This window comes from Clytia hemisphaerica, unplaced genomic scaffold, assembly GCF_902728285.1.
Source record: "Clytia hemisphaerica strain Z4C2 unplaced genomic scaffold, Clytia hemisphaerica genome assembly, whole genome shotgun sequence".
Lineage (NCBI taxonomy): Eukaryota > Metazoa > Cnidaria > Hydrozoa > Leptothecata > Clytiidae > Clytia > Clytia hemisphaerica.
In genome coordinates, this window is record NW_027104500.1 from 227,105 (window position 1) to 250,366 (window position 23,262).

At 35.0% G+C, this 23,262-nt stretch overlaps 2 protein-coding genes across 2 annotated transcripts in view; one reads left to right on the forward strand and one right to left on the reverse strand.

Annotated features, from left to right (window-relative positions):
- LOC136821768 (endosome-associated-trafficking regulator 1-like) overlaps positions 1 to 23,262 on the forward strand; it is a 30,333-nt gene that overhangs the window by 1,175 nt on the left and 5,896 nt on the right. Inside the window, exons 3-8 of the mRNA XM_067077983.1 lie at positions 631 to 909; positions 1,035 to 1,120; positions 1,561 to 1,672; positions 2,684 to 2,746; positions 2,927 to 3,063; positions 3,576 to 3,696. Coding sequence (XP_066934084.1) covers positions 631 to 909; positions 1,035 to 1,120; positions 1,561 to 1,672; positions 2,684 to 2,746; positions 2,927 to 3,063; positions 3,576 to 3,681 — 783 coding nt within the window. The 3' untranslated portion in view covers positions 3,682 to 3,696. The remainder of the gene's footprint in view (positions 1 to 630; positions 910 to 1,034; positions 1,121 to 1,560; positions 1,673 to 2,683; positions 2,747 to 2,926; positions 3,064 to 3,575; positions 3,697 to 23,262) is intronic.
- Positions 19,174 to 20,115, reverse strand: LOC136821769 (uncharacterized). Its single transcript, XM_067077984.1, has one exon. It carries the CDS (start codon positions 20,113 to 20,115, stop codon positions 19,174 to 19,176), a length of 942 nt encoding a protein of 313 aa, XP_066934085.1.

Sequence of the window (23,262 nt, forward strand, 5' to 3'; positions counted from 1 at the left end):
ACGAGGCTAAAACTTTGGGGCAGCCTGGACACTTCAAAAAAGGTCGGATTTGGCTGAAATTTGGCACACTTGTTCCTTGGGTGAATATCTGGGGGTGTTTTTTTCATTTTTTGAAAATTTTGATTTTTGGGGCCTGGGGACGAGTTTTTCACCAAAACGAGGCTGGCAGCCTGGACACTTCAAAAAAGGTCGGATTTGGCTGAAATTTGGCACACATGTTCCTTGGGTGAATATCTGGGGGTGGTTTTTCATTTTTTGAAAATTTTGATTTTTGGGGCCTGGGGGCGAGTTTCAGCCAAAACGGACAAAGTATATTTGCTACCTAATACTAAATATTTGAAATGTTACAATTGGGCCTTCTAATAACGGGAAAATCTGAAGTTGAGCCCAGTGCGGTGCGCACGTTCGACTATGCAAATCATATCCAATTATCCAGATCTACCATTGGTCAGAATTTTAAATTCTTAGTGCTTGTCAATTTTAAGATTTTAAGGGGGCTCCCCCCAAGATGTTTCTAGCATAGGAAGATGCTTGAAGGGCTAAGACCCTACAATGTTTTGGACAAATTCCTTTTTTTTTTAAATAGAAGCGAAAAAATGCTTTAACCATTTTTTTTTTAATATTTTCAAGATTGTTGAAGATTTGGATAGTGTCACAGACATATTTGCGGACCTACCATCCCCTTCCGTTGATGACAAAAGCCTGAAAATTAAAGTCAAAGAGGAAGATGAAGATATTTTTGCAGAGGATGCAAATTTGGAAGGAATTACATTCACAAGTAAAATTACAGATGGTGACAACCTTTCTGATGCCTCTGATGACTCCAGCTCTTCTCCTTTGACAGATTCATATTTGCTGTCTGATCCTGCACAAGAACCGAACAAGAAAATTTTAGAAGAGCTAGACCAGGTGTGTAATTTCAAATGTAATCTGCGACTGACTGTCTCTGTCCTTTATGTTAGCTGGTGACTTCAAAAAAGTGCTATCATTATTGGACATTTAAATAAAATATTTATTGCTTATTGCTTATTCAGTTGAAACTTCAAAATGCAGAACTTATCCGAGAACTTGAAATGGTTAAGAAGAAACACAGGAAAGAGAACCAAGCATCAAATCAAAAGTATGTTCAAGAAAAACAATCCTTGTTCAAAATAGCCTACATTGTTTCCAAAAAAGTGTGTAACAGAATCAGTGTGAATAAAAACCCTCACAATTTATCGGTGTTGCTTAACTTACACAGAAATCCGCCCGGCGGAGATACAAATACATTGTTTCTTTCCTATTAAAATTTGTTTACTTTACATCCCTAGTATTCTTGTATTGAAATCTCATTATTTCATTCATTTCACTAAGACTGCTCAAAATATTTATTTTCAGCCTTTTGAATCTAAATTGAAGCAGACTTCAAAAACAAAGAGTCTCTGTTGGTTTTAGTGATTTTAATTGCATAAAGGTCTCTGTGTGCACTGAATAATATCAAACTGGGCTTACAGGTTAACCTTGATCCTGTTAATCAAGTCTTGTGCAAAAATTAGATGTCGTTCATTTGTTTATTTCAAGAATTTCTAATCTGGAGAAAGATTTAAAGAAAGCACGAAAAAAAGAAGCCGAAGATACGAAAGCCCTCGAGGATGCTGTCAAGATGGTAGAAGAAAACCTTAGAAAAACAACGGTAAGAGATGAAGAAAATGCAGATGACTTTAAATGTTTTCAAAAATACCCAAACACACTAACAGGTGACTACTTGTAGATGTGATCCTGAATTTGTTACACCCTAACCAGGCTAAATCATCTTCCACACACATCCAAAATCACTGAAGAGTGGGATCAATCGCCTACTCTCCCAGTATGTAGCTCCCAAAAGGTATATCCAAATTGAAATTTTTCTAGTGAATTAAGCTTCAAAGTTTCTTTCCCAAAAGATGATTTTCTTAGAATAAAGGCTTTTGTATGATTTCTTTTCAGTCAAAGTTGAGTCACGTTTTTCTAATGGCCCCTAAAACGGAGGTTTAGTTTTATTGAAATATCTTAATCAAAAAGCATAGCACCGACATCAAATTACTATGGATATGAAGGCAATCCTTTAAAACTTAAAAAAGTCAAAATTTACTTTTTTCTTTATCTTCATACAAATGGTTGTCAAAACGGAAGTAGTGGCTCCCAAAATGTCGATTCAATTAATTGAAATTGTTAAAAACCCATCACTAAAACATGTCTGTAATTAATGACACGATAAAATAATTAGTTTTTGATAGTTTTGCAAAAAAAATTCATTCCAAAACAATAAGTTTCAGGCCTTACTGAGTGCAAAATCCCGAGCAAAATACTAGCAGCCTCTAATCTTAATTTTATCGTGAAATATTTCGAATTTTCTGAAAAACTTTGAATTACTGAGTTAGGTATGTCGGTATATGTTTATACTTTCCAGAGTTACCCAGTTTTTAGGGGTTAATTTCCAATCTTGTTTGACTTTTGACGGTTTTAGTCCATAAAAAAAGGAAGAGGAAAATTAGCCATGTTAAAAATGACATTTTTGGTATTTTTCTTTTTTCGGAATCAAGATAAATGTGTTAGGATTGAATCTTAAGCTTTTCCAGGTTTTAAAGTACAACAAAATATTAAAACAAAGAATTAAAATATTGAAATAACATACTAACTATTAAAATTCTTAATATTTTTTAAGGAAAGAGCAATAAAAGCTGAAGCCAATGTTTCAAAGCTCAAGGAAGAATTGCACGTTATAAAGGTAACGATACTTTCGTTAAAGATGAGGCTTGTAAATAAGGATTTCAAGATCGGGTTCAAAAATTTTAATAAGTAGAGTTATATTTGGTAAGATGTGGAGGTTCATAATTCAAATAAATAACTTTGGTTAGTTCTGTATCTCCCTACAACTTTTATACATTTTTGACCTGACTTGATTTAGGAAGGGAATGTCTCGTTAGCCGATTACAAGAACCTTCAAATGCAACACTTTCACCAACTCAACACAATAAAAGAAAAATCTCAAAATGCCGCTCGATTGATGAGAGCTGCTGCAGACAAAACAGAGCCACAAATCAGGTAAGACAGATGTGTCTCACAAAAGTTCCCCCTGCTTGATATTTTTTCATTTTTCGAACCTCCTGGACCTTATTAGGAGGCCCTTGTTAATGAATTTTATAAATAATAAATTTGAACATTCTTCAAAGCCATTTATTACACCCCCTCGTTTATTTGGCACCTTAAGCTGGGTTTCAACTGAAAAAAATAAGTTTGTCGCAGATACCTGTTTAGAAAAAGCAAAATCCAGACAATCCAGACAATCTGGAATCAAAATCTATCGTTCTTTTAATCCAAAATTTCCAAGATTGAGTAAAAAATAATAAAGGCCTAAGCAATGTAGAATTAAAACGTTATCATTTTTCATTGCTTATTTATTCTCACCCTATAAAAAATAGAACAAAAGTTTTTAATTCTAGACATATGTCTAGATTTTCTTTTTACTACATAAAAATTTGCGACAAATTTTATTTTTCCAATTGGTTAAAATCTTTGTTGGTTTTAAAAAGCTATTTCGATCCTTTTTTAAACAGGGAATTGCAATCTGGAATAACTTCGCTACGATTTCTGGCAGATACTTTTGATGATATTGGGATGGTTTCTGAACTTCCAAAGAAATCTGATACAAATGACAGGTGACATTGCAAGCAAATGGTATTTCTGATTTTTTTTGTTCTAATTTATTTATTAAAAATTTGGGAAGCAGGTTTCTGGTTGCACATTAGATCTTTCAGATTTTGGAATTGTTGGATGGAAATAACTAGACAAAGTTTGGGGACTTCTACAATCAGGCTTTTCCAGGACGAAGAAATAAGTAGGAGAGCGACGAATCACTCACGTAACAAAGACAACGAAATTTTTACGAAATCGCGCACGTGAACCAGTTTTAGCGTGCGCGATTTCATGACGCGCGCAATTTTTCGCTCACCATACGAGATTGACGACCGTTTTACCAAGCGCGAGCGCACGTCTTATTGAAAAGCATGACAATCTTTATTTGATAATATTTGATCATCTTTCCCCCCAATTGTGACAATTATAAAAGGTTAACGCGTGAAACTCTGCTCACTATACAAGCACTTTTCCCTACCACCGTTTTGGTCTGAAAAATTGAGTTCGTGTGTACACGACGAAAGTTTTTCGTTGTGCTGTATTCAACCATTTTCCTAGAATTTCTTTGTATACTTGATAAGTTAAATCTCGAAATTTGCATATCCTCATACAATAGCTCGAAGTCTCTGCTGGGAGTTGTCTCCCAAGTTTCGTGCATATTAGCACCATTAACGTGAAAGTTCTCTGATTTACCATTATCTCCTTAATCTTTATCTTTTATACGACAAGCCTTTTGTACTGAAGAATTTTCTCTCAAAGGGGAGATGCTTCAAGCCCACGATAATGTGTTGTGACGAAATTTCTAAGCAGTTTTCACTCTTTCAAAACATCTTCTAAATCAAAACCTGCATGATCTAAAGGCTCTTTTAAAGTGTTTATAAAGCGCTCTGTTACATCTGGTCCATTCAGTAACTTCTGTTTTTAATCCAATTTTGTGGATTTATACCACTTCATATTCCGGTAAACTTCACCTTTCAGGTTGTTAAATGTTGTTTCTAGTAGCTGTTTCGGGTCTGACAGCTACTTTTCTTATTATTAGACTAAATTACATTCAATTCAATTTTCTTCGCCTTATTCATTCAAGTTCTTTTTATGAGTGAAATTGGACTTAAGATTTTGGCTTTTTCATCACCTTTGAACAAAGCCAACTGACTTGTCAGGTACTACTCATCCGTACCAGAGCACTCAATCTCATCTGATATATTTGTCATGGATACCTCGGCAATCTTTCCTTTTGATGCAGGGGTCAAAATTTCAAGAACATCTAAATAAGTGCAAATTTGACACAAAAAGTGCTGTGATCTGAAGTTATTTTTTCAGAAAGCCTTGCACCTTGGCTCTGGTTACCTGTTTGGTGGCTGGGTCAGACAAAAAATTTTCTAAAGTTATGTCGATTGCTGGCCAGACTGTGAGCTAGTTATTGCCTTTTAAAAAAGCGCAACATTTTAGCTTTTTTGCAGCCAGCAGCAGTATATTCAACACTTTTTCTGAAAATTCGAAGGTATCCTTTTTACTGGTAAAATCCATTGTGGGATATATCTCTCGTTTGTATTGTGTTGGAGGTAGCAGACGTCCTCATTTATGATACAGATTTTGCAATCATCATTACCGACCCAATCCTTCCATCGTTACGTTACCATACATAGGCCAATTTCACTCAGACCAGGAATATGATATAGCTGTAACTTCAACTGAAGTTTAAAGAATAATGCAAATTCTAATTACATTTATATTAGAATTCAACCAACTTTTACTATTATGGAAATTTTGTAGTGGGAGCAAACATAATTTTTCACAGCAATTTTCAACCTCTTCTACTTGAAGGAGATTTGGAAATCAGCATCCTATCTAGAAAACCATCATTGATTTCACCCAGCAATTTAAAGCTTTTCAAGAAGGAAAATGGTTAGGTGTAAGCCACAATTGCAAGCGTGTCGATAACAACTTTAGATTTGGCCTCATTTAAGCTAGATTTTGTCTTTGACCATAAACAAGGAAAACACGAATCGTATAGAGTATCGAATGTCTTGCGTTCGTTGTTGTTCCCCTCTGGGTGTCTTTTCAGCAAGGTATCAAGAAATCCCTGCATTTCCGCAGAATGTTTCGTCTTTCGTAACAAGTGGTCTTCTCTTTTTTTCTCTGATTCTGCCTTCGATCTTATTGGTCAGTTCAAAATATTCGAGTTCTTTCAGTCATGAAGCCGCGGGTGGTCTAATGATTTTGCATTTAACTAGTGTTGCAAGTTCGTTTAAACGGGATGAAAACAGTTCATTAAAAAACAGTGTAGTTTGTCTTCTGGCAACTCAAATCCCTGAAAGAATTTCTCAACATCAGGGACAAATTAAGCAGCGTTGAAATCAGTTTCCATTCGGATGTGTTTGTATCGTGGCTCGAAACGAGGTTTGTGGACGTCGAAAATAACATACGGACCGTCGTGATCACTGATTTCGTCACACGGAAGAACGTTTTCATGGTTCATTTGTGGAAGGTTTGATGCGATATGATATATCAGCGTACGGCCATGCCTGGTAGGTTTGGAGACACTCTAGGCCATGGTAGATTACCCTTAACGCAAATGCATTTCCTATCATCGCTATTTTTGTTTAATTCGCAAAATACATTAGCGAGGTTAAGCATGAAGCTATTAATGACGTACAGAATCTACGACGTAGGTTTTTAGACTGGATCTGAGGCGTTTTAGCCTAATTTCTAAAGCTTATAAACCAAAAATTAGTCTATATGACTTAATTTTCAATGAATTCATATAATATCATGACTTAACATTGCAATAAAGATATATAATTTCATTCCTAGTTTACATAGGTACCAATAAAAAAAACTGCTTTATTTATTTTTCCCATTTCAACTTCTACAATTAACAAAAAATAATCTATAAGAAACATGTGTACAACATGTCATCTTTATTTAGCTGATTCTCTATGAATGCTTCACCATCGCCAAAAAACATTCTTTCTGCTTCTTTTGATTTCATGTGAAGGTACCACAGGGGGGGGGGCAAGCAGTTAGTACAGAACACTATGTGTACTAACTGATTTTTGGAAAAATCTGTACCCCACCACCACCCCCTGTCACTTAGTACACCGTGTACTAACTGTCTTTGACCTTGCTCAATATATATACCCCCCCAAAAAAAATAAGGATCCGTCTCTCTACGGTACATTCCAGGTGAATTTCACACCCCAGGGAGGTTTTATGAGGTGTATTTTTACGTTTTTACCTGTCTTTACCAGGTTTTTACCACTAACTACTTTCAAACAAATAAAAATATAACAAATTATGGAGTAGGTTAACCGCAGTAGGGGGAAAAATTGATGAATAATTTTTTTGTTATGGAAGCTGATTGAATTTTTCTTTTACGGGTTGCACATGCCTCAACATGACGATTATAATTCTGGATATTGTGTCCTACAGATTTCAAATTATATATCTCACCACAGTGACGACATTTTCTGAAGCTTTCACAGTTTGTATTCTTATTTGATTTATCTCCCATATTTGCATTTCAGTATCTTAGGTTTTTTATTTCTAAACCGATCATGTAAAAAATTATTAAAATCATGTAAAAACAAATTACAGCAGATTATATACAGGTCACTCTAATCAGATATACAGTACACTATCAGGAAAAACGAGACAAAAACACACAAAAAGAGTCATTTTCCCAGTTTTTCCTTTTTTGTAAAAAGTATAATCATATCTCTCGATGAAACTGAGGAAAAAAGTAGTTTTAACTAGTTAAAGTGACAATAATGACTTTCCAGAAACATTTTTTAGACAGAAAACACAGCATGTTTGTTCAGCAACTTATCCACCATCTTTAGATAATTTTCTATTTTTCCCGATTATGGATCGGATGATCGGATTACCAAAACAAAACAGAAAACGTTCGAAAGTTCGAAATTTTCAAATTCGAATGTTTTATTTTGAATATTTCTAAGAGTTCCTAGAATTGTAATGTCATGTGTCAAGCTGTTAAAAGGTATTCCTGACTGTCCTAGAAAGAAGATACATAAAAAAGATAGAACCATAAACCTCTCATAAACTGATAACAGTAAAAATCTGAGAAATCTAGTTTAAAATTCTCGTTTTGAAAACAGTTAATACACCTTTTTTCTTCCAAAATTCTGTATACACCACCCCTTTCGGCAGATAGTACACAGGTGTACTAACTGCCGTATTTTGCAAATTTGAAAATATACACCACCCCTTTTGGCAGTTAGTACACTGGTGTCTATCCATTTTTACGAACAGAACAATAGGTAATGACGTAACCTGTAACTACCAACTGTGCCAGAAATTAGTTTCCTTCTTTGATTTGATATTGTACAGGGTGGCCAGCGATACTGGAAATACTTGAAAATACTTGAATAAACTGGGAAAAAAAATTGATACTTGATTATACTTGAAATTTTGATAAAAGTGTTATTTTTCAAGTATATACTGGAAATGAAAATCTTTAGTACTGGAATATACTTGATTTTATCATTCATGATGCCGCGGAGGTCAAATCATGGATTGGTGTCCAGCGCGGGATAACTCACCACCCTTTTTCTTTATATTGTTTGTGAAATTTTAGTCGAGTATGTACTTGAATATACTTATTTTTCTTAGTCCAAGATACTTGAAAATTTTGAAAATATACTTGAAAAATGGAAAAAATGTGTAAAAATGTACTTGATTATACTGGAAATTGGATTCCCGAAATCGCTGGCCACCCTGATTGTAGGCAGTAGAAAAGAGATTGTTTCGGAATCATTCAAAGAAAAGCCTAACTTAAAATTTGGTGTGCTACTTTTTAATTTTACTTCATTGGTTCGAAGGTTGTCAATTTTAATATGTCAATTTTTTACTGTTTTTTTTTTAGTCAAAATTTTCAACCCCTCTGGCAATTATGTCCCCACGTTTATTAAAATTTGAAGATTTTTCCATTCCCCGGTTATCAGGCATCTGAGAGTTGGCTACTGTTGGCATGCTCCAAGCAACTCCTGCTCCTTATACTGCCGTTTCATAGAATCAAAACGAAACTTCAGGAGTTATTTTTTTTAAATGTACAAGTAACTTTTTAGCACTCTGTACACGCTGAAGTCTGGCCTTAAACCTGATTTTTTAGCTGAGTCTAAATTAATTGGCTCTCATAAGAAGTGTGTAATGGAATTCTAGAATTAAATGTAGTCAAGGGCCAGACAAACCTTGAAACAGCTAAAAAAAGAATTCAGTAAAACCTTCAAAGCTCTTCTACTTATCCTTTTCGTATCAACTTCACTTACGACCAGAAAAGTGGTAAAAGTCTTAGTGGTAGAAAAAGACTTGGATTAGAATGACTTTTCTTTTAATTTCTATTCTACAAAAGTGGTATAGCTTCTACTTAAACAAAGGATCGTTTCACCGAGAAATCTTAATCCTTCTTTGTTTTTTCAAATTAATCGTTGTAAAAGATATTAGATGCTTGAAATATTTTAGGTATTTTTGAAAACTTATTTAAGGAAATGAATTTAAAAATGTATAAAATTTAAATCTGAAAATATAAAAATTGAAAGATATAATTGACAAAAACTACCAACGTGGACGTGGGAAAAACCAAATGCTCTCATCTTTGCAGCAGAATTTTGCGATGAGGCTTTTTCGAATCGAGTGTGTTTTTTCTCCTTTTCTGATTTTGTAATCTGGAGGTGATTTCTTAAAATGATCTCTTTCGATCCTTGTAAATTCACATTTACTTTTAAAGTGAGTCAATTCTTGTCTACTCTTCGTCTTCCTTATGATTGTTTCCCGAAAGCCAAAGTCCAATCTCATTTTAACTAACTCGGATGTTAACGTTTCGTTTGAGTTGGATAGGGCGTTCTTCTCGTCACTGAATCGGATGTTCAACTTCTTTAATTCTTGATTTTCTTCATTGAACTTGTGAAGTTTGTCTTCCAAACTCGATTTAACGGAAGCAAGCTCTTTGTTGCTTTTGCTTAAACTCTCTAGTTCAATCCTCGCTGTTTTTACAACACTACTCAGCTTTACATTTTCGATTTTTGACTTGTGAAATTTCTCCTCTGAGTTCAATTTAGCGGACTCAAGGTCTTGGTTTCTTTTATTCAAACTCTCTATCTCGATTCTCGCCAATTTCAATGCGTCTCTAAGTACTCCATTATTGTCTTTGAAGGATCTCCTCCAGTTGATTATTATCTGAAACCAGTTCTTGGTTATTTTTCTAAAGGCTATCTATCTTATGTAGCTGATTCCAAAGTTTTCTTAAGTTCTTCATTTTCCGCCTTTCCTTGTTTCACTAAATTCTTAGATCCCGATATTTGCCACTCGTAGTCCGTACACGCCTTTTTCATCTCTTTTATACGCATTCTCAGATCAGTGATTTTCAAATTCTTTTCATCAGACTGCTTTTTGACTGCTCTAACTTCTGCTCGGTATTTAGATATTTCGTTAGCATGCTTTCAAGCATTATCATCTTGTCTAGTCTAAAAAGATTTGAATTCAAATGATCCAGACGACAGTGTTTGTAACAAATAATGAGTGGTGTTCAAACTAAAAATTAAAATATATGACTAATAAATATTTTAATTGAACAAAATGTACAAGATAGATATGTTGGACAATTAATAGCTCAATTAAAATAATAAATGAAAAAATGTTTGGTTTTAAAATATAAGTCCACATGACCTGACCTAAGTATGCATAAAAAACAAAATGGCCACCTGGAGCATGCTGCTAAAACAAAATGGCAGCCAGCTGGAAAGAGTGAAAGGCGAAAATGAAAAGCAAGAAAGCAAAACCTATTAGCCTGCCAGCATTATGAAAAATGTCTGAAAAGTCTGAACTTGACTTGAATGATGACCATTGAAAAAATTAAAGTTTGATTTGATTAGTCTTGATCTGATTTGAGCGCCTTATCCTTGAGAGCTTAAGATTGTAACTGAGTATGCAAGCAAGCATGTAAGAACCTAGCCTAGTGGTCTCATGTAGCCTGGACACCAAAATATGATGATGTCGTCAAAAATCAAAATGGTAAATTAGCGCTTGGTATTTAATGGTAGTTGGACTAGCAATGAAAATCAAAATGTAAACAATGATTGAAATTTCCCTAAAGTAAATCCTGATGAAAATGAAAATTTGAGTAATCCTAATAAATAATTTTTTTGGTGTTTGCTCACGAATTTTTGCCTGCAATCCGATGAAGAACCTATAAAAAATAATATAATTTTATATTTTGCAGATTTAATGATTTTTTAAATTAATTTTAAATTATTCATCCAAAATAAACTATTATACTTACAGTGTGTACAACCAATTCGTTGCCCTGGTCCGCAACCACAATCATAGTCTGGTTCACAACTTTTATCAACTTTTAAATCAACTTGCGAGCTTTCAATATTATTTTCTGACATTTTTTTTTTTCAGTTATTCTAAAGAGAGAAAAAAATATATAAAATATTTGTTCAAAGAATAATTTGTAAAAAAAAGTCTTTTTTTATTAATGAATTTTAATATAATATTTCATATTTCAAGTTTTAAATTTAATACAAAATTTTAACAATGTAAATTTTTAAATTCAAACAAATATTTTATGCAATTAATTTAGAAATATTATCATCTTCTTCAGCGCGAAGTGGAGATCGTGATCTATCTCTCAAGGTAGATGCTTCGTCAGCAACAGCGGCGGCGGCAGCGACAGCGGCTTTAGCTTTTTTTGCATTTCGAGGTCGACCTTCTCTTTTTGATGCTGACGTTCCGAGACCGTTAACATCCATGTATGATGGGATAGGAATCTTAAACTTGGTGGAATCTTTAGACGCTCCTCTGTCGAAATTTTCTTTCAACTGATATTCTGAACATTTTAATACATACATAAGAGCTAATGTAATAGCATCACAGGCATTTTGATTACCTTTTAGATACATGGGGTTGTCGTAAGAATGGCCATAGGTATCTTTGATCTTGGTTTTGTCGTTTCCTCGAACTTGAACTTTTTCGTACAAACCAAATTTCAAGCAATCTTCGTGCGACAGTGCCCAATATCCGACGACAATGTTGTTGTTTCTAGCCAAGTTGTGCGAATGAACAGGATCAGTGACGGTGGTACGTACGAAATAGATTGAATGATCATCATCTCTTCGTGCATTCATTAACAAATTGACTTGAGCTGTGTTAAGATACACTAGAATACGTTGAGGCATAACTGTACGCTCATGACGACCAAAATCTGATCTTATCTGCTTGGCTTCCAATTTTTCACATCCGAAATCCAAAAACATGCGGCTTTACTCGTCAGCAATTGTTGAAAACACAGCGGTATCGGAAGCAGCATTCAAAGTGAATTTGCGCTTATCTTCATCATCTAAATAATAAGTAGGATTGGAAATTTTGTGCTTCAGCTCTTTTTGTTTCTCAGCATTATATACCTGACTCTAACTGATATTTTCAGCTGTGGCTTTGTCATTTCCAGGTGTGATTTGGCCAACAATTTCGACTTCTGCCAGAAAGGTACCAACTGTTTTGTTAGCTTGATCTCTTGGAAGATTGACATTTTGAGCATAGATATATTTTCCTTGTATCAATTTATACAAGGTATTTTCAGGTAATTCTTGTGGTCGGTATCGTTCATAATTTTGCAAATCACGACGGCCCTCAAAATACAGCGTATTTTTTGGAAACAAAAATGGTTTGCCATAAGCATCGACTTCTTGAGGGGTTTCAACAAACATACGTTCTTCATCGCTGCTTTCAGGATCAGAAAATAATTGGTCTTCTTTAGCAGTACACTTTTCAATGTATTGCGTAATTTTTTTATGCAATTTTTCAGGAGTCATTCTGCTAACATCAGTCTTGCTCACTCGCATCATTTCGTAGAAATTATATGATTTCTTGAACTTTACAAACAAAGCTTTTTGTTCCTCTGTCAGTTGCACTATAAAAAGAAAAAAAATTATTTTTATTTCATTTCAGATAATTCAAAGTTAAAAAATGGCTGTTAACAAAATTAAAAAATTTTTAAAGATCGAAAATAAACCAAACTATGATAATGCTGTATCACTTCTTAAGGAGGAAAAAAGATTGATTAATATTTCAATTTTGAAAATGATTATTTTGTTGTTTTGGCAATTATGGATATATGTAATAAATCAGAAGATTTTGCATTTATTTACAACAATCGTAATAATAATGTCAGTCCTAGGACTTATGGAATTTTTGCAGATATTGAAGATGAAATCTATAAATTGTTTAAAGAAACTTTAATAAATAAAACCAAAAACCTTATTGTGCCAATTATTAGAACTTTATTTTATTTTAACGACTTGTTTGAAAGTATATTTAATTCACCTTGCTGTGATTGGCAACGTCTGGAAAATGTAAAAAATCTTAAAAAAGACTTTTATTATATGTATGACGAAAAGATTGGAAAAATTATAATGAATTTCATTTACGATAAAGAAAGTTTCATACCTACAAGAATTATTGAAGAATATAAATCAGTTATGAAATCATTCTTTTTATATAACTCAAGTTGCATCCACCAACAGGATAAATATCATTTACCAGCTCTTCTTTTTCCCTTAGGCCATCGAAGCTTATGTTCTTATATAGTTTGTTTTTATTAACAAAATAGTATTCATTAAAATAAAATTACATTAAGGAGTTCTTTTATTGGTATAGTTCCGGCACTTATGATTTACAATATTTCTGATCTCATTATTCGTTCTCAAATCCCGGCATTCTTCTGGGTGGTGGATTGGGCAGCCTGGGTGGCGGCTCTGGGTGGCAGATTTTGGAGCCGTGTGGGTGACAGTCGACCACACAAGATGGTTTTGCCCTTATATTTTTGCTCAACCTCCCTGAATCTTTGAGTCTTCATTTCCTCTATGGTAAAAACACTCTTTTTTTCTTTTTTTATCATTGATACTGCAGGGTTTTTTTCCTTTTCTTTGCCACTGGTGTCGATGTGGATGATGTTTCTTGCTCTTCTTCTGGTACGAACCAGACCTCCATCTCGTCCGCCTCTAGTATTGGTGCCTCTTCTAGTTCATGAATCTAAAGACGAACATCAGGTGTTAATTAAAAAGAGGCTTTTTGTCACGTCGGAGTTTATATATTCTCAACTTCAGTTGAGTTAGAATCTGAGAATGTCTGTCTGTCTGTGTGTATGTCCCAAAACTTTGGGGCAGCCTGGAGACTTCAAAAATTGTTCGATTTGGCTGAAATTTGGCACACTTGTTCCGTGGGTGAATATCTGGGTTTGTTCAACTTCTCTATACCTCTGGCTTTTCATTTCATCCACCCTGAAAATACTTTCCATCTTTATCAATTTCAATAAGCCATACCAGCATATCTACATTTTAAAACACAACAAAGCATTTCGTAAGACAAACTTACATTATCAAGTATAAAATTAAACTAAAGATAGAAAACATCTTTCCATCTCCTTTTTTATCATCGACACTGCTGGGTTTTTTTCTTCTTTTTGCCACAGGGTGTCGATGTTTCTTCAGCTGTTAATGTTGTGGTCATATTCTGATTCGGTATAAATTGGAATTCTACCTCTATACTTTTTTTGAAAATCTTCATCGAACAAATCAATCTTCAAGTGAACACAGTTAATGTGTTCTTGTTTGCCATTTGCGTTTGTCCGTCCGGTTAATATTTTTTTCCTTGTGCAACCCAAATTTTGGCTTGTGATGATTTTTCCAAGCCAAAATAAAAAAATAAAGATTTTTAAAGAAGAAAGAAAAAACAAACCTCTGACAGGAAGATGAAACCACGGGATTTGAAAAAGCACTGGTTTTGAATGAGAAAAACAACACAAGTGTACAGACCATAGCTAGCACACCATCATGAAAAATCGTATTGGACAAAAGTGCTTAGCAACTGATTTGTTATGAAAAAATTGTAAACAAATATGGTGGAGCAGTAAGTAAATTGTTCGAAGACCCGAAGATATGCGAGAAATGTGAAATAAGCTACTCAGTAGTTTCAATGTTATTATCTGGGTTGAAAAAATTTTTTGTAATACTTTAGAAGATGGTCCTTATGTGAAACTTTGATTTTTGCATTGCTGTTTTCCTTGGCTGTGACAACCAAGGATTCATTTTGAAACTTGTTAGAGTAAATCAGGTTTTCTCTTTTTAATGAAAACGAAAACCTGTATAAATACTATATTATCAAACGCCGCTCTTTGCACGTCACTCAAACATGCATCGACGTCAAGATCTCCGTCAATTTCGGATCCTTCAATGCAACCTGCTCTGGGGTAAACGAACGACTCGAACGTTCACCTCTCAGACAGGCCACTACTACTGAACAGATCAGAAATCTTGCGTCGAATCCGTTTACAATCTCACTCTTTTGGAATTTTTGCTTTGTTGATATTTTTCCAGCAAGTTTGCTGATAAAAATAGAGCATTCTCGGGCTACACCTCCTGTGGTTTTCTCTTGTTTAGTTTCACACGGACATGTTCTTATAATAGTTTGTTCTTATAAAAAATCGTATTTATTAGAATAGAATTAAATTAAGGTGTTCTTCTATTGGTATAGTGGATTTACAACATTTCTTATACTTTAAGTGGATGAATTTTGGCGGGGATTAAATTTGGCGAATTTGGCAATTCGCCAAATTAAATCCCCGCCAAATTTAACAAACATAGAATTGCGGCCCTGGACTCCTAGCAGATGATTCGGTATAAATTGGAATTCTACCTCTCTACTCTTTTTGAAAATCTTCATCGAACAAATCAATCTTCAAAGTGAACACAGTTAATGTGTTCTTGTTTACCATTTTTATTCGCTTTTTCTTTAAGCTTTTTAAGTTTTTTTTTCTCGAAACGATGCAGTTCTGTGATGTCTTCTTCGTCGTTTTCGCTCTCGCTATCATCCACGTCATCATCGTTCTCCTTATCAAAGTAAACCACAACGGTTCTTCCAAGTACCACTTAACCTGTTAACCGTGTGTTCTTCTATCCATTCGATGAGATATTTCTATTCGAATACACCAAGAAATTAATTCTGCACAAAGATGATCGCCATCTTGTTTGCCATTTGTCCGTCCAGTTAACATTTTTTTACCTGTGCATCCCAAATTTTGACTTGTTATGATTTTTCCAAGCCTTTTCACCTCAGAGTCCGCAAAATCGGAATTCGTCGATCTGGGAACCAGTATTGAAGTAGACCTCCATCTCGTCCGCCTGTAAAACTGGTTCCTTTTCTAGTTCTTGAATCTAAAGACGAACATTAGGTGTTAATTAAAAAGAGGCTTTTTGTCACGTCGGGGTTTATAATTATGTATAATAGTTTTGATATCTGGGATTGATATTGTAGTCAAACAGACCACCTTTCTCATCAAAAGATAATCATAGTGTGTGCAAGGGGGTTCCAGGTCCCACCTGAAAATTCAGGTCCCACCTTATCCTAAAATTCCCACCTTCAGCCCAGACTCCCAGATCCCAGCTAAAAACAAAAAAAAATATACTAATTCGAGGAACAAAACAAAATTTCTTTACCGTAATATGAAGATGCAATATATTACATATGTTTAACTTTCCATTTGCCTATGACCTACATTATGGGTAGAAACCAATCAAGTAGTCAGACGGCTTAGAACTAAGTGTGAGTCGTTAGATATAAGTTTGGCATGAAATTATGGCTAATCCTCGAATAAGAAGTATTGGGGAAAATTTGTCCCGATAACTACAATATTAGTATAAATAAGTGAGGGTCGCCTACAACCATAACTGCAGGGAGGGAGGGAGGTAAAATATTTCATCCTGTCAGCTTTCAGTTGGAGCGTCGACTTGAACAGGGAGATGTGATGGCCATTTTGAACATGACGTCGCATGGCTATTAGTAAAGTAGACTCAGTTGGCGGAGGGCGGCCACCCAGCCATTCGAATACTGTATATAGCGCTTATCAAATAAAAGTTAAGCCGCAATTTAACCTGTGTTAAATCCAAAATATATTATGTCTATTATATACATTTATGAAGTATATAAAAAAAATATACCATAAAATCTGAAAATCTGAAAATAAGAAATTTTACTTTAACTTTTTCCAAAACACCCAAAGTCCCACCTAAAGAAATTAACTCCCACCTTAACTTGTTTCTCCCACCTAAAACCTGGAAAACCCCAAATCCCACCTGAAAATTTTCGACCCAAATCAGCAACACCCCCCCCTACACTATTCTGGGGGGGGTGCACACTATGAAATATTGCCTCTGCTCACTAGATTAATGAAAGAAGTAACTAAATAACTCGAATAAGTAAATTCATTCCCTGTTCCCTAAATCTAAGTTAATGCGAAGTAAATTTTCTTAGAAATCTTTCCCATTAAAATCCATTCGTTGCGTATGTTGAACCGTTTGTGACGAACGGTTTTTTGAATAATTCTTTAAAAGCATTCGCGGCAAACGGAAAAGCACTCTTCGCGTACGGTTTCATTTCTCAAAATTTTCGTAAGCGTTCTTCACGAACGCTTTTCTTTTTAAGCCGTTCGTCACAAACGGGTTAAAAAGCAAAAGCGGTCGTCGCGAACGGTTGCAATCAAACTAGTAACTTAGTAACTTAGATTAACCAATATTTTTCTTTCTCCTCCTTCGTAGCTCATTCTTGAATGTAACGCTAATAGATTATCGAGTGATAAAACATCTCCAGGTTGTAATTTCAACGACATTGCATTTGACCACGTGGCCGAACGAATTTCATCCACCTCTTCGTCGGTTATTTCTTCACCATCACCGTAACAAGTATGTAATGGAAATTGATTGGCCGGTAAATGTTGGTTACTTACATTCTGGAAAGAGAAAAGGATTACTCTAAGGTCGCGAATAAATGTCTCCCCCGCTTATTAATTTTCTTCAGAAATTTTCGGAACCCCCCCCCCCCCCCTTCTTATTGAGACCCCCGAATAATTCTTTTAAAACTGTGGGAAACTTAAATTTAAGAATTTCTTAAGTAGCAAATCAAGGCACGTGAAAAATCAAGACACGTGAAAAATTAGAGCGCGTAAAAATTTTAGGGTGCATGTGAAAAAAAATTAAAAGCGCCTGGAAAATATGGGCGGGCGAAAAAAATTAAGGCGCGTAGAAAATATGGGCGCGTGAAAATTCAAGGGCGCATGAAAATAATCAAGGCGCGTGAAAACTAAAGACGCGTGAAGAATATAAGGTACGTCAAAAAATTCAAGGCGCATGAAAAAATGGCGCTGGCGCGTGAGGCGCTTGATTTAGCAGACTTTACAACTTTCTGATGAAATATTGTTTTGAACGATAACTTACAATTGACATGTCTTTGTAGTAAGATGAATGTGCAGCCGTGACTTGATTAAACCATATTTCTTCTTTTGTTACAGGGTGTTGTGTAGTTGCACTCGCTGTGTTCCATAATGAAAGATCTCCGTTGGATTGCCACTCCCAATCCATGTTCTCACGCAGCATGACTTTCTCTGCTTTCTATGCATAGTGAATTAATGAAATCCTCTCATTAGTGTCTCTATCAAAGGTTTATTTACAATTCCACCTATGGGAGACACTTTGGCAAAATTGGGTATGGGATCGCTGGTCAGGGTTCCTTTTTGGGCTCTGAAGATACCTGAAAGGGTTCGAATTTACTAATTTTCAATATGTTTTCAAGATGTATATCTGTATATCTGAGAGGGTCGACTTTTGCTTATTTTGGACAATTTTCAGGGTCAAAATTAGAAAAATTTTCAACTTTAGTGGCAGCAGTCCCCGTTGGTCGTCAAAGTCAGTGCTCCTGGATAACCAAATTACCTCTTCACTTTTCGTCTTGAATGTCTCCTGCCATGTTAAATATGGTGAGTTTTTCTCATGTGATAAATTACGAATGTATCTGATCTTCTTCTTTTTCATTTTTTCATATACGTCACTCGTATCCAGACTTTTTTTGATTTTGCTTGCAGGCCATTGTACTTTCCCGACATATTAGAAGCACCGTCGTACGTTTGCGCTACGACATTTTCGAAGGATATCTGTAAAGTTTTCATTTCTTTCGACACCTGGTTAATCAACATTTCAGCGGTAGTACCACCAACTCGAGTACAAAATAATAAATGTTCACTTACGTATCCAGTTTTCTCAACAACACGAACACACAAACTGAACTGTTCGTGCTTAGCAACGTCTGGGGTTGTGTCTGCAATTATAGCCCAAGCTACACTATCTTTAATGAGATTTGCCACTTCTTTTGCAATTTCTTTGCTAATTATTTCGATGAGCTTATTCTGTGTGTCATTGCTTAAGAAAGTCAACTTGTTACCTCTACCAAACCTACGTGCCTTATCGCCTTTCTTGGTTCCCTTTTTTTTCTCCTCTAATTCAAAATGGGACTTTTCCACGTTTGCTAAATGGGCAGCTATCACATCATCGTAGCTGGCAAGGTACTTTAATATTTCTAGGAAGTTTCCCTTGTTTACCGATTCATCAGATGCCAGCGACTCTCGATGTCCTCGAAAAGCAAGCTCCTGTTTCCCTAAGAGAACTATAGTGTCTATCACTCGCTCAATATTTTTCGGTTCGATTCAACCTCCAGCTTTCTCAATTCCTCCTGCTTTTTATCCTGGGCATCCAAAATATCTCTCATCGATTTCTTTTGTTGAAACATAACCTGGGCAAGCTTTGAGTTGATGTGGGTAGTTGATGCCTCGTGATCTGGTACTGATGTGTACTGCTTACACCAATTTGTGAATCCTTCTTTGACAAATGCGCTTCCCTGATTTTTACGTTGACTTTCACCTCGGGAAGTTTCGTCAGAGAATAAAAGGCAAGGGATACAATACAACGCGTTACTTTCAAGCGAGTAAGTAAGCCATGATCGATTCGACCCGTCTTTTCGAAAAAATACAGTTTCAGAACAGTGTCTATTAACGTTTTTTATCATTTTCTGTCTTTTGCTTAATTCAGTTTTTGAAGGCTGACAAGGGGTTTGATTGAGGTAGGCTAGTTTTTCCTCGTGGCTTAGGCTTTTTCCAAGAACGGAAGACACATTAAAAACCTTTTCGATGTCATCAGATTTGGTTTCATCATGTTGATCATCCTCCGAAGATTCTGATTGATGGTCGTAGTGTTCTAATTGAGGGTCAAGGTCACGATGTTCTATCATAAACGTGTCTTCTATTTCCATTGAAGATATGTCATCAGAAAAGTTTACGCTTGCATTACGAGGTTCAAAATCAGTACAATTTTCAATCATTTGTGGTTCAAGATCAACTCCAGGTCCAGACGAGCACTCTAGCTGTTCTGAAAAGGACTGTGAAGAAGACTCTTGATTTTGAATTAATGTCTCGCTTATGTTGTTATTTACGGTACTTTCATGAGATTTTGGTTTGAAATAATTGTCCATCTGAACTTTATACTTCGCTTCCTCGTCTAATCGCATTTTTTTAAATTTTCGGTTTTGACATCCACTTTTCTTTTTCTTGTTTGAAGTACTCATCTTTATGTTGCTTTCTTTCTTTGTCTGTCTTGTTGTTATACTACTTCTGTACATTCGTGCTATCTCTCAATATATCTTTTTAAAACATACTCGCACACATACAAGTCATGTGCACATCTCTCGAGCTCAATTTGGAGGACATCTGTTCTATTGTTGTTCCTTTTAAGACCCACAATGTATTTAGAGGTGGTAAACGGAGAGAAAATTGTGTGTCAATAAAGAGAAACACCTAAATCAAACAGAATATCGAACAAAGTAAATGAAATTATCTCTTTCACTTCTGGGCCCACTTAAATTATTGTTTTTAAACGTTTCTTAGCAACGAGAAAGGGCGCCACAGTAAAAAAGTATCATTTCAGTCTAAGTTAGTTAGGAAGTTAGTAGTTACTCGAGTTTTAGAAAGGGCTAATGAGCGTTTTTTCAAAGGGGCGCCGAAAGTGGAAGGGCGCCCGACCAAGGATAATGCATTATATAAAAATTTGGTGTTTTTTAAATTTCCGCTACGACCCGCTGGTGCCAATTCAAATTTATTTTTCGGTGTATGCCCAAATATGGTAATACTATTCGCTTTGAGCTAGAGCCTTGAAATTTTGTATGTTGACCAAGGATAATGCATTACATAAAAATTTGGTGTTTTCGAAATTTCCGCTACGACCCGCTGGTGCCAATTTAAGTCTATTCTTTGGCGTATGCCCAAATATGGTAACGCTATTCGCTTCAAGCTAGAGCCATTAAAATTTTGTATGTTTATCGAGTCTGATATAGAATTGAGAAATCTGATGCTTTCAAAAATATGGAACATTCAAACCACGAATTAAGTAACAATGGTCCATTTTAAAGACAATCAATTGACCATATATCTTATCCAAAATGGACGACTTATTGTCCATTTTTTGACTATTTTAATCAGTTGATCGCAACATCTCAGCAATAGCAATCTACAAGAACTTTTTTATCTCAAATAAACATAACTTGATCAAAAAACACTGATTTCACCTTTCAGGGTCACATTAAGAAATACTATTAATAAATAATTTTCTGATTGGAATGTGATTGACAGATAGATTTTGAAACTTGTAAGAGTAGATGAGGTTTTCTCTTTTTAACGAGCGACACATCCAAGAAAGTTCTCTAAAGTGGTCGTTGAGATTTTCACTGATATAGATTGGCAAGTCCGGTAGTTCAAGTTCAGTAAAGTTGACGTTTCCAAGTTTCTTTTTATTTTTTAAACATTTTTCTGAGTTTTTTTCTGTGCACAAACCTGAGAATTGTTCTTTTTGTTTTGTTGTTTCTTGTTGGTGGAGGTCTGTGGCATGCCTCTATTCCATATTAATTTTGCTTTTCTATGTTTATTGTTTGTTCCTTCTCACGTTGTTCTAGCTTGTTCACTTTATTTTTAAGATTTTCAACAGTTTTTTGCAATTTTTTGTTTGACTCGACCAAGTTTTTTATGATTACATTTTTTATTTCAATTATATCCTTTTGGACTCCGATGAGCTAAAATTTCTACGATTAAAGTAGCTTTTTCGTGGCTCTCAAGGCTGCCCTACATTTTTGGTTTACGGTTTCGCCCAATTCATTTCTTGCGCGAATGTCAGCCATATCCAAAGGGTGTTTTTGGTCGACTTTGGCAATTGCCCTGTTCAGCCGAGTTTGCGACAGCGCATCGCAAATGATTTCTTGACCTTTGAACGTACGATTCACCGCTGTGAAACGGTGTGTCGCCAACTCGTGCTGGGAGAAGGAATTATGGAGCTCCCTTTTTAGCATCCGCTTCGCTTGGTTGACTGTTCTTCTCTTTTTTGTTGGGGGGGGGGCACCAGGCAAAGAACTTTTTTCATTGTCCGTTTTCACTTCTTCTTCCACCACTTCCTCTTGTTGTAAGCTGGGAAACAGATCATCGTCTGTCATCAGTGATATGTAGCTGATGTTTTCCTCGAAAAAACTGTCGATCTCGCTCTCTTGACTTGGTTGAATTTCTTTTTGTTGTTGTGGTTGTGGGTTTGGGTTTGGGTTTGGGTTTGCATTTGGGTGGTGGTGGTTGGATGTGGCCTTGTTTCAAATAAATTTTTTGATCATGTCCACTTCATTTTTGAGATGTAGCACCATATCTTTGATTTCTTCATTCGATTTCTTAAAAAGAGTTGTAATTGGATTGATTTTAGTGTGACATGAAAAAATTGTACCGCTTATTCTCATAATAAGGTGAATCTCGGCAAATGCCGACTGTCTTTGAAGCTTTGTTAGGAAAAGTCGCAAAATGATGAGGATTTAATATTGATATTTATGAAGATATAAAACAAAAGTCTTCAGCTGGTACGGTATAAAAAAGCCCCCTCCTTAGAGCAAATAGGGTTGATAAAGTGATTGGAAAACAGTATCCCTTTTTTGTAAAGCTTTTTTCACATACACGTAAAATTATACTTAAGGGCTCTGACCATAGTGAATTTTTCATAATTGCTGTGTTTAAAATGTGTTTCTGACTGATGTAACTAACAAAACTATGGCATGTGATACATTTTCTGTTAGATAAACTATTCCCGAATCTGAAAATTCAAAAATTGCATTGAAAAAATTTGATGAAGAAGAAAATGAAGACTTTTGCGAGGAAGAGTATTTCAACTTTGAAGAGCTTAGTTTCAGCGAAGAAAGAACATTTTGAAAAATTTTTCGCAGTAGATGGTGTATCTTTTACCGAACAATAAAAATTTTTGCGGAAAATTTTTGTAAATGCTTCTTGTCTCGAAATCTTCAAAATAGTGGTTTTCCATCAATTTTTCATCTGGATTTTGCTTAAAAAAACAGTCATAACTTTTGACAACTCTTTTTAGAAAAATTTTCTGCAAAATTTAAAATAGTTCAATTCTTTGCGGTCAGTTTGAAAAAAGTTCGAAACAAAAAGGTTAATTACCCATTAAAACTTAGCACTTTTTAGAAAAGAAGGCGATGCAACATATTATTAACGTCTTTTTAAAGTTCATAACGTCATTTTTGCAATTAAGTGTTTAATTACTCTTAAGGGGTTTAATTCAAAAGCAATTTATAAGGCAATTCTTTGTTAAAAGTGTTAAAGAATCTAAAACATAACTTTTATGTTCAGATACTAAAATTAATTTTCTGACTATGGTCAGAGCCCTTAAGACCTTA

What these genes read in the sequence shown, in the direction of transcription:
- LOC136821769 (XM_067077984.1), bottom strand. Translation starts at nt 20,115, where the DNA reads ATGAGTACTTCAAACAAGAAAAAGAAAAGTGGATGTCAAAACCGAAAA.